The following is a 12,443-nucleotide window of genomic DNA, read 5'->3' as shown; positions in this document are numbered from 1 at the left end:
GAAAGAGACTCCTTCCTCAAGTATCTATTAAAAGTAAGAAAGATTTACCTCTGATAGGGTCTAACCTTACTGTCTGCAAATGAGAGGTCAGCTCTTCAGCTAGTGTAAATCAGCATAGCTTCTCTGACTTCAGTGGAGTTAAATGGATATTTACTAACTGAAGATTTGGCCCAAGATAAAACCAAAATCTACTTAGATTAAAAGTTATGCCCATTTGTTATAAATTATGTGACTTGCTTATGAAATGGAGAAGAATAAGTGTTTCCAATTCTTTAAACTATACATTGGTTCCTTAAAACTTCAAACAACACAGGAAGAAAGTTCTGGTCATATATCAGTATTAAGTGACTTTAGATTATGGTTGCTTCATAAAATATGTCAAAAACCCTTGATAATAAATTAACAAATGTCCATTCAAATGAATTTCAAAGACATGTACCTCTCCCTTGCACACTGTAGCTGCCACATTTAAATTACACATACTGAAATCAATTAGCCTTTTAATCAGCACCAGTTTCTTAGTTCAACACAGTTCTGACATTAAACAGTCCCACTTATCATCTGGATGGTGAATGGAAATATTGAACCTTTATGAAGTAGTCTGAATGGAAAAGCAAAAGGTTAAATGGACTTGCCAACTAAGCCAATATTTTGAGTGTCAAAAACTATTTAGATGGAGGTACATAATTTTCTGTTGGGATACACAGTGCACAATTTGATTATTTCCTTAAAAAGGCAAAATTATCTCAAAGGTTTTTTACCTTCAAGGAGATCATCTTCTTCAATGCCTTTGACAATTTTAGATTTGTAGTCTCGGAAGAACATATATTTGAGCAGCCTTCTAAGCTTTTTCTAAGGGAGGGAAAAAAGTACATTGACAATGATTAAAATGTATACAAAATGTTGCTTTACAGAATAGGGATCATTATAGAGCATACACTGTGTGTACGCAGAGAGAAAGTACATATATTATTCAGTTAATATGCAATATTTACTAAATATATCCAGAATCTCTGATTTTGCAGCAGCTCAATGCATCGAAAATCCCATTGACTTTAAGGAATCATCCACGTGAGCAGCTGCTAATTTGGGCCCTCTACAGATTTATTATAGTGCAGTGATAAAAATTCTATTGACTCTGGCCTAAATTTTCAAAAGTGACTGGTGATTTTTGGTGCCAAATCACTAAGGGGTCTGATTTTCAGAAGGCGGATGCTCAACACTTTTAGAAAATCAGGCCTGCTTAAGGTATCTCAAGTTGGGCATCCAAAATCATTCTTTACTTTTGAAAATTTAGGCCTATAAACACACAGTTCCAGGAGCTCTGATTGCACATCAACCAACCTCCTCAAACACCCTCTTGGAAGCCTAACAGCTACTGTGTGCACGTCATGTTCTGTGATTAGAGATGAAAATTTTCAAACGATATGTCAAAAATAGGCCATTTTTCAAAATGAAAACTTATCAAGAATTTGTGTTTTGACAAAGTCAGAAAACACAAACTGTAGCTGTTTCTCAGCTTTTCAGGTTTCTTTGGTTTATTGTTTTTTCTTTCCCTCTCCTTTCTTACCCTATTTAGTGACAAAAGAAAAAAAAGGCTAGTGATTAAGGAAAGAAAAAGTGGGATAGAGAAAAAAGGGGAAAAAAGAAAAAGGAAAAAAAATGAAAAATATTTAAAAAAAAATCAAAGAAAATTTTGAATTTTGAAAACTTGTTCCCTTTGTAAACCTGGGGAATGAAAATGATTGCAACATTTTTAGTCCACATTCTTTCATTTGTTGACCAGAGTACTTATTCATAGATTCCAAGGCCAGAAGGGATCATTGTGATCATCTAGTCAGACCTTCTGTATAGCACAGGCCATAGAACTTCCCCAAAATAATTCCTAGAATGCATCTTTTAGCAAAACATCCAATCTCAATTTAAAAATGGTCAGTGATGGAGAATCCACCACAACCCCTGGAAAATTGTTCCAGTGGTTAATTACTCTCATTGTCAAAAATGTACACCTTATTTCTGTATTTGTCTACTTATCATAGAAGCAACCAAAATATGGGGTTGCCACAACACTTTCCATTACAAGTATTCTTATAGTCTTTTTCTGAGAAGCTCTAGCAGCTCCATTGTTTGCAGCAAGCCTATGAAATGCAGGAGGGACAAAGCTTTGAGGCTAGAATTATGACATTCATTTGTCCCATAAAATTCCAGTCAGGTTTGGCTGAGATATTTAACTGTTTAAAATCACCATTTCCCTTCTCTTGCTTGCATTCCTCAGGAAATTTTTGGCAACATAACAGAACAATAACAGAATATGAACATTTTAAGGCCAGTCCCACACCACAGCAGCAGCACAGACCCCATTCTAGGGCTCCCTTTATCACAACATACACTACCCCACCCCAGACCTCGCACATGGCCTCAGCTGCCCATCCTCAGCTCAGCGCAGGCACCAAACAGAATAGGAGCCCTCCATCTCACAGCAATGGAGGGAGGAGAGAAGAGAAAGACAGGAAATTATATTTAAAAAATCCTACATTAAAATAACATTATTTAAGTTGAAATATCAAGCACTTGAAAGTTCAGAAATGCCAGATTTACAGTTGCCCATGCAATCTTAATTTTGACCCTGGGGTGTATGGAACTTTAATTACATGACCACATACCATTTCTTCCACAGGACACCTGCATCATTCAGTGCACAGGATGGACAAAGCTTACTTGATCAGCAGCTACTCAATATTTTGTTTTCTACTCATTGTTCAGTTTCCTTACTTTTGAGTGCTTGACTTTGCAACCTTAATAAAGTTCTTTTAGCATAGTTTTTGCGTGTAACTTTCTAATTTCTTAAAAAGCAAACTAAAAAATAGAAAATCCATTGTGTGGCATGATACTGACATCACATGGATCATCATCAGGGTTGGAATCTGCAGATCCACCACACAGACCTCTGCCATTTGAGCCAACGGAGTAACTGACAGCAGTAGTAATTAGCCATCCTCTACTAGAGGGGAATGAGACACTGTGCCAGTGGGTTTCATAGATATTTGCTGACAGTAGAGGAATGGTGAGACTCAGGAATCTTGGGTTCCATTTCAGGCTTGTGCTTTACCATTTCTTTGCCAAACTGTCCCTCCGACTTTTGCTCTCAGTCCTGGTCTTTTTGCCTAGGCATTCCAGTTCCTTCCCACCCCACAGCTCCTTGTCTTCAGTCTCTTTGATCAGTCAGTTCCAGTTCCTCCAGGCTGGCTGAAATGCCAATGTGTCTTTCTCCCTTCCCTCCATCTCCAGATGCCTCCCCACCTCACCTAAGTTATTCCCTTCCCTGTCTCGTTTCCAACCTTCTCATCCAAGCTCCTCCTTCCACCCAGTTCTTTCTTCCAGTCTCTTTGCCCAGCCAGTCCCAGCTGTCCCCCACATCCTAGCTCATCAGATATGTCTCCCCACCCCACCCCATCTCCTTCCCACTGTCACACTGCTTCCCATTTCCTGTCTTCTTGCCCAGCCAGTTTTAGTCTCTACCCCCAGCTCCCAATACAAGTCTCCTTGCCCAATCAGTCCCAGTCCCCCCCCACCCCATCTTCTAGTCCCAGTCATGGGTTCCCCCAAGCTCCTTGTACCAATTTGTCCTGTCACCCTCTCCCCCACCAGCTTTGGCTCTTGTCCCCTCTATATTTATATCAGGTAGCTTCTTCCTCCATGCTGCGCGTCAGCAAGCGGGGCATTATGAGCACAGGAGACAGGTTTCCTGGTCTCATTTCTTGTACCAAGCCCAACATGGCCTGCACCAGCCCAGAGCCGCCCGTGCACGGAAAGTCACGCTCAGTCACGTCAGCTGGAGCATGCCCATTAGAGATGGAATCCTTAGAATTTTTATCTGTTAAGCTCTAGGAGGTCTCTACTGAGCATGTGCAAACTATTTTGCAAAGGCTTATAACTTGACCTAATTTGGGTGCATTTTCATGGGGATGACAAAAAGCACATTCTTGACACAGACCACACTCTTGCCAAATTTCAAGTTCATATTCCACAGAATGGAGGGACTAGAGCTTGTCAAAGCAGAGGTCACCAGATTTTTTTTTAACATGGCCAAAACAGTGTATTTGTCCCTAGCTTAGTTCTCAGAAAAGTCTACACCATTTTAGTTTAAATTTTTCACAAAATTTCAGCCTGAGGCAGACACTTGGCAAGAAAAAATTCAGTCCAAATGGTTAAAGTTTGACAAAGTTATAAGCAACTGAAAATGAGATCCTATAAAAGGCAACCTTAAAAACAGAGTTGCTAGTAGCCCCTGGAATAATAATGAAATGATGGTCCATGTTGCAAAGAGCTTACAATCTAAGTAGACAATGAGAAAGAAAAGGTCATATATACATCTTGTTAGTTCCTTCCCTTAAAATGCTTTAGGATAAACGTTGAATTGGCTAAGAGTCTGTTAGATATTGTAGTTTATTTTTATAAGATAACATGTTCTTATTTTGAGGAAATCGAGGGTAAGAGAGAGGAAGTGAAGGTAAGCAGTGGAAGACTAATCAAGAGCGGGATTTGAAGGAGAAGTGGCAAGCAGGATCAGAGAAGGTATTTCATGTTTGGTGGCAGTGCAAACAACAGCTGGTTGTGGAAGATGGACGCCAAAATACAATAAGACATGTTGATTGATGAAAATGTAAAATTTGATGTAGAAGGAGATCAGAGGCCTGCAGAAGGATTCAAATAAGGAGGAAACATTCGTAATAATGAGAGTTGAAGATGATTTTATTTGCAGCATGCAGGATTAACTGGAGTTTTCAGTTTGAGGGTGGCAGTACTCAAAATGAGAGAGGAATGGGACATCAACCAAGATTTTAGAAGCTTGTTTGGGAGGGAGGGAGAAGGAAGAGAGATGATTTGGGGAAATATTATAAAAAACCAGACATGATTTATTGACATCCTAGATGTAGAGAGGGGAAAGGACAGAGCTGTGCCAAGTGTCACCTCAGGATCCAGAGTTCAGGTAAGTGGAAGGATGTTATAATGATTGATAATGATATAAGTGGAAGGGAGAGAGAGAAGCTAAGGCTTGTCATAGTCTAAATTATTATTTGAGATGAAACCAACCTACTAGGTCAACTTGCCATCACTCTGCCAGTGCAGGTGAAAACAATCAAGTGAAAAAAATCTATCAATAAATTGAAGTTATCCCAGAAACTAAAACTAAACTAATTATAATGACATTCTTTTTACAAATTGCTATTAATAAGGATGCATCCCTTGGTTTAAACTAAGTAAACACATTAAGTTAACATACACACTGTCAAACTTACAATTCTAATACAAATTGACTAGCTTATTACTGTACCTTATCTTTGCGCATCAAAAACAGAAGATCTTCAGCAGAGATGACTCGAGCTCCTCTCAGCTGAGAAACTTCAGCTGCTTGCTGCAACTAATAAAAACAAAGAAATGTAAAACTACTGCTTCTGTAATATATGTTGTATTTACTAGGCTTCAAAATAAGTTCAGATAAATACACTGTGTGGTGACATGTTGGAAAATATATATCATCTTAAAAATATAGGCTGGGACTTTCAAAAGTGCCTAAGGGAGTCAGTCATCCAACTCCCATTAACCAAAATTCCAGCCATAAATTATATAAAGACTCAAAAACTTTTGGCGTATCTCAATAATCATAATGCTGCATTTAAAAGTAAAACCTCTTGTTTCTCGGCATATACAATTGTAATTTCTACCCTGTTTCTTTTCTTCAACTCATTTTCTAGTGCAGTCTAGAGAACAGACGTGAGTCCTCTAATGCAGACAAGTAAAAAGCAAAGCTCTTCCTATAAAGGGGGCAGACTAGCTGGCTGATCCTGCTGAGAATTTCTGGGCAATAGCAAACATTAATTCTATAAATATAGATGAAGAAATGTTTAGGGAAAAGTCCTTCACTTTCAACAGTATCAATCTTATCCATATGCTAGGAATGTTCTTTTTCACTCAGACTTGAAGGACACAAAGAAAGAATTGAGCAATTTCATAGTCTTAGATTATGGCTGCCACGGGAGTGCGCAGGGAAAGAACTGCCTTCATCTACATTGTAATCATTGTGGCCTAAAGGCTGTGCCTCTACAGGACATCAAGACCTCCAAGTCCACTGAGTCTTCTGTCCATGGATCAAAGGTCTCCTGAGAAGAGCCTTTAACACAACATAATAAATAACCCCCTTTACACCAACAGCAAAGTGGGTGGCTTCAAGAAAATTGGGCTAAGAGTCCTCCTCCAAGTCCGAAAGGAGTCCATTTTAAAGACAGCATAACATGAGTCGACACCAAACCTATGACAAACTGATAAATAACAAGTAGCTGGGCTAATGAGGTCTAATCCAAAACCCAGTGAAGTCACTGGGATTCCTTCCACTGAATCCAATGGGCTTGGAATCAGGCTGGAAGTCACTTTGAATACCAGGTGGAGGGACATAGAGTTCTCGTTGGACTAGTTGCTTCCCTACCCCAAGCTTGGAAAACATTTTTCCAGTAAGGAGAATTTCATCACAGGATGTTTGCTTTCAACCCTGTCTTTCTCAGCTGGTGGGAGGAATACAATTACATTAAAACTCATGTGTACACCTGCAACATGATACAAAAAAGATAAATCTCATTTCTTTTCATGCAAAAATGCCTCCATACTCCACTTTCAGAAATACATTAATGCACCTGAAAATAATTTGAAGAAATTCTATCCTTCATACTCATGCTAGCAATGGTTTCACTCAGCATCACTGGCTGAATAAGTATATTATTAATCTGAGCTCCCATGCTGCTATGTCTTGAAATAGACCTATTCAGAAGTTAAAAAGATCAACAAAAACAGTAGCTGTTTCTAATATCCAAAGGAGAAAAAAAAGATTTTCATTTTGGCAAGTGTTCAGTGGGCAAAGGATTCAGTCCATAAATCATAATACTGGACTGCATTAATTTTTTTCCACACTAATCACATGCACACAAAACGTTAACTGTATCTGGTATGCACAACACAAAACATACTGCATGAAAAGCTTCAGATTTTTCCTTGAAATGCTCACTTGGGCCTTTACAGCTACAGAGACCAGAGAGTTTTCAGGAATTCAGAAGTCACAGTAACATAATCTTACTTGAAACTGAACTGGAAAATGTAAGAATGTGAAAAATGATCGTTCTATTTTTTGGCAAAGGCAAAACTCCTTCTTATTCTGATTAGTCTGAGGGCACACAAGGTACTTATATTTCCAGCATAAAATATAAAGAGGCTGGGTAAAAATATAAAAAGAATGGGTTGCATTTATCCCTGGTGTAACTCAAGTCAAGTCAATAGAGTTACCCTATGTGTGAATTTGGGCCAATACATTTATAAGTGTTTCAAAAACTGACCTTGGCATGGACAATAATGCAACACAGCTTTTTCAAATATCATATGAAATTGGAGAACCACTGAAACTGAAAAGATATCTTAGTGTAACTCTTCTCTGTGCAGAAAATACCATTGTTTAAGACACTTGCATTATCCTTACAACACTCTTCTTCGAGTCACAAAAAAATGACATCTTAATTTAGGTTAACTACAAACAAATCTTCTTTCCCATGGTAATGAAGATATGAATGTGACAAAAATAATTTAAAATGAGGCTTCTCCTTCCTTCCCAATGAAATAATGGTGTAAACGAAGCACATTTGGCCAGACTCAGGTCTCATTTGCACCCAAGGAAATCCAGAGTAACTCCACTGATTTCAACAGAGTTATTCTGGGTTTACACTGGTGCAAGCAAAATCAAAATCTGGCTTAATGTCCTTAGTTCATACGAACACAATAGGAGCTGTATCATAGAATTTTCTCGGTTTTGTTGGTTGGTGCACCTCCTTAATTTAGTGAGAGCACAACAAAGCTCTGCATTTTAATTTCCTCAGTTTTAAAATAAAAAGGCAAAACAGGAGAATAATTCTTTCATGCAAGGTTATAAAATATGATTTATTTATTCAGAGAGACCATAACTACTTCTGAACTGGTACATACATATTTACCTGAGTAACTGGAATTCAGGTAAATATGTATTTAGGCATTTTTTTAAAAGTATACACCACATAGTCCAGGTTGGGGCAAAATATGTATTTATAGTGTTAACCTTCATATAATTGATTCATACAACCATAATATCTGAGTGCAAAGCTATAATTGTATTGTAATGAACTGTCCTATGAGACTGTCAGAGTTACTATTTATGTGCAACATGTTTCAATTCCTTCCCTTCCTAGGGACCGAGGGCCCTGGCTTCAGTAGAACTCCTATGATCATGTTGCCTGGGGAAGGGGGATTTCAGGAAATTGCACAGAGGATATATACTTCAAGTTCTGTATAGCTCAGCTTCCTAGGAACATCAGGTTCAGCTATGCATCACTGCAGTCTATAGGAGTTTTGCCATTGGCTTCAATGGGAGCAAAGTCAGCCTCAAGTGCAGTGGCTTTTTAAGGTGGAACAGCCAGTGATGGGGCAAATGGATCTACAGCCACTGACCCCACATGTTGTTGAGGGGGCAGTATAGGGGCTATGAAGACTATTCCCATTCGGAGGCTGCATACCAAGTGTGGAGTGGCATCAGTGCTGCCCTAACCCCGGTGAAAATGTAGGATTGTTTCCCACCATCGTCCTGTGGAGTTCCCTAGTCCCTACTCTAATTAGAGCACTCAGGTTGGGCACTAGGAATAGAACTTGCTGTAGTCTGAGTGCAAAGCTACTGTATGTTAATATTTTTTTATCTTTAAATTATTAAAAATGCTTAGTCAATATCTGAAAACATTTTATTTTGAGCTATTTTAATGCACAGGAAGCACCCAAACATATTTAGCCTTTTAGGGGGAAAAAAGGCAAGCCCAATTTTCTCAAAATTAGAAAAAAATTGAGACCTCAGAGTCTGATTATATTTTTATTACAGTCAAATTACGACTCCCTGAAAATGAAAGTGTTGAAATAACCCTAATTATAGCAGTGAAAATGAGTTCATGAAAACTAAGTGTATTTTACAATTTTGCACATTACAAAGAAAGTAGTATATACTGTAACTATATTTTAAAATCTGAGAAGAAATACTGGGGAATAATATTTTAAAACTTAATCACTGGTTTAATGACTTAACTAGAATATGTTAATAGTCACCTTAGGGCTATTTATTTTTCTCTTTCTTTTTGTAACTTCTGCACATTATAAATTTGATTAAAGGAGTACTCTCTGCTGTGACAGTAACAGTTACCTCAATCAATACTGTCTGTTTTTTCACAATGAATTTTTTCACAACGAACAATTGCGGCAAACATTTTAAAGAAAATATTTTAACAAAATAGATAAAAGCCTGGAAACCTAACAGGCTCTATTTGTGAAACAATCATTATAGTTCTTAAACTACATTAAAGAAGGGTGCTAAGAAAGGCTAAGTGCTAACGTCTGCATACCTTTAAAGTGGTCAGAGCCAAAAATAATGCTTTAGGAAACTATGTTTTTGCTTTCATTATATGCAGGTAAATTAGATCATAGTTCATCTTGTTACAAGTTGGGGTTTTTTTATGCATGTATCAAAAATAATAATTCTTTTCATCTTCCACTGTGCCAAAAAGGTGCAACAATAGCTTATTATGAACTCAGGTTCAGTACTATAAGTAGCTTTTAGTATATTCTGTACATAGTACTCCAGTATACTTTGAAGGCACGTAAGTGTTAGACATAAACACAGTTTTTAATTTTAGGCTTTTTCATATGCCATTTTTATGAGCAATTAAACTTTCTCCAGAATTCTAGTTTTAATGTACTAGAGAAAGATATTAAAAAGTGTTTTTACAAGTCAGCGCTGCATAGGCTTTAAAGAGACACAGTGACTGTGCGCACGATTACATTATGTGGTCTATTATCATAGCACACCAATAGGGGAAGGTTTAGTAGGGGCACAGTGTTTTAAATGCATGACTAAATCCTTGCACTGTGTTCTGAAAAAGTAAGCTTCATTTTGCAAGTTGACGGATTTCAATTAATTTTTCAGTTATTAGGAAGCCATTCTCAAGACTAATACATTTTCTTGAAGTGTATTTAACGGTGCAACAGGTGCCAGAGTGCCAAACTTGGAGAATAAAGCCGTGTTCTATTCTGAGATCTTTAGTGGTGCATAGACGTTTGCTAGCCCTCCTCAGAGGGTGAATTTCAGCACTCTAATTAGAGGTAGTGACATGATTCTCAATCCTAATCTAGACTAAGGGAGTTTAGTTCGGCCTCCATGACAAATCAGTCCTTGGACACTCTGATGAGACACTGCTTTCAAGGGTATCATTTGTGATGTTTTTAAAAATGTGAATATTTGTTCACTAGTAGCTAGACAGAAATCACCAAGTTATTTCGCTATTCCTTCATAGCAGCCATCAGATGATAACTTTCAGATGCCGTATTCAGAGCAGTGATGTCGAACATAAAAGAGCAGCAGCAATTACCAATTCTTTGAGCCTTCAAGCTTCCTTTTTATCTTTCTACACGTTTCAGGATCTAGCTCTCTATTCTGTACTAAAAATCAGCAGGCAGTTTCAGGTGTAAAGAGGACAATAAGAAAATAGAAAGCTGTTTGGTGGCATGATTAACATAAAGGACTAGGAATCTGAACAGATTTGGGGCTTTAAATCTTAGTGAGCCACTCACTCAGGAACTCTGGCAAGTCACTTGACTTCCTTGTTATTAGCCTTGTTTCTATTACAGTAACTCCCAGAGGCCCCCATCATGAATGATCAAACTACCACCAATGGAACAAACCAAAGTGTCCTAGAAGTGGCCTTGAAAATACCTTAATACAGACAAGTATTTGTAAGAATACAAAAAAAAAAAAAAACCCAAAACACTAATTTTTCAGTTGTTCCAGTGAAAGAACTAGATCCTCTTGTTTCATCAGCCCTACTTGGTCCTACAGCCTATCTGGCTCCAGGGGAATCATCCCAAAGGGTGGCGTGGAGATGCCACAGAGCAGTCTTCAGATTATTCTAATGTACGGTGGGGAGAACCAGCCCTGCGCACAGTGGCCTTCAGATTGCAGTGTGCCTGGAGGAACCTTTGCACCCCTCTCTCCTGAACTGCACAGTGAACACATTAGCTGGAATCCAGAAACTATTCTCACATTTCCATCTGAAAATTTTTAAATCTACTATTGTTATAAAAATAAATCCTAAAGATTACTGTACTGGAGAGAGAATAGTGGCAAATTGTGCCGGTCTGTTTGTATTGTGCACTTGACAAAATGTTGGACATAGTCAACTTCATTGTTTTGTTGATTGTACACATACTTTCTCAGATGTTGTAAGAGGGCGCTTACCAGTAACATCAGCAGACCTGAAACGGAAAAGTCAGCAAGCAGCAGGCATATGTTTACAGGAAGAAAAAGGGGCAGAGGAGATGTGGCCTTCAGCATGTTTGGTATTGTTGAATCTCATTTCAGTCCCTGTGTTACCCTTGCTCCATGGGGGAAAAAATGGTGCCAACCTTTTCTTGGTGCAGATTACTTCTCCCTCTGCTTGGTATTCAAGGCTCTTCCCACTTCCCTGTCCACTTGAGTAGGAGGAGGGAGTGGTAGCTGCTCTCCACTGCCAGGCAGGGTCTAGGGACACTGATAGCCTATTGTGGAGAGTGAGGGGGTTCCTTACAGCCACCTTTTTCTACCCATTTCAGGTGTATAAAACAAATTACGCTAAACTACAATCACTCACAGAAAATGGGGGGGAGGGAGTGAATCTCCATTTCCTAAGCCTTTCCATACTATCAAACCTACTTGTTGATAGATGCAAATAATTAGTGATTTATTATTACATTAAACAAATTAAGTAATGGAAGCACATATACACTACTTTATTAAAATTACTTCCATCATTCCTGTACACATATTGCTGTTTCAATAGAAGTCAAGCCTTAAGTCAAAGGGTCTGCTGTGATATTTCTTAAGTCTGATTTTATATTACTATTTTAACTGCATGTATGAACCCACATTTCTAAAATAAAATCCTGCTACTACAATTTTCATATATTAAAACACACAGAAGAACTTTAAGGATAGTATGAACAATTCTCAAATTTTAAATTAAGCTTCAGCAAGTTAAATTGTAATTTCCCTTCTTTATTTTTTCCATTTAAATTCTGGAATTAAAGCTGGAGGTCTAATATTTTCATGTCCATAATCTTTGCAATCTACATGGAAAGAAAGTATTGCATTGTTGGTATTGTCTAAAAGCCAATATGGATCAAAAATTGAAGCTTTCATTATATTAAAAACAAAAACAAACTCTGTAGTTCTTATAGTTGTGAAGTAAAGTTTGAAAAATGTGATCTGAATATAAATGGTGCAGTGATGTCTGCATGGGTCTGCAGACCGCTTGAAATACTGGTTCAGAAAGATGTTAACTCCAAGATCAACTGCCATCATC

The 12,443-nt window shown here is 37.9% G+C and overlaps 1 protein-coding gene across 11 annotated transcripts in view; it reads right to left on the bottom strand.

Moving 5' to 3' along the window:
* The window catches only part of SUPT3H (SPT3 homolog, SAGA and STAGA complex component), a 438,440-nt gene that overhangs the window by 115,387 nt on the left and 310,610 nt on the right, over positions 1–12,443 (bottom strand). For all 11 annotated transcript variants that reach the window (XM_034766666.1, XM_034766665.1, XM_034766667.1 and 8 more), the window contains 2 exons: positions 5,336–5,422; positions 762–852 (listed from right to left, as the gene is read on the bottom strand). In XM_034766666.1, the coding sequence (XP_034622557.1) occupies positions 762–852; positions 5,336–5,422 (178 nt within the window). The remainder of the gene's footprint in view (positions 1–761; positions 853–5,335; positions 5,423–12,443) is intronic.

This window comes from Trachemys scripta, chromosome 3 (genome assembly GCF_013100865.1).
Source record: "Trachemys scripta elegans isolate TJP31775 chromosome 3, CAS_Tse_1.0, whole genome shotgun sequence".
Taxonomy (NCBI): domain Eukaryota; kingdom Metazoa; phylum Chordata; order Testudines; family Emydidae; genus Trachemys; species Trachemys scripta.
The sequence above is the reverse complement of the archived record's forward strand: the minus strand, read 5'-3'. Positions and strand labels throughout refer to the sequence as shown.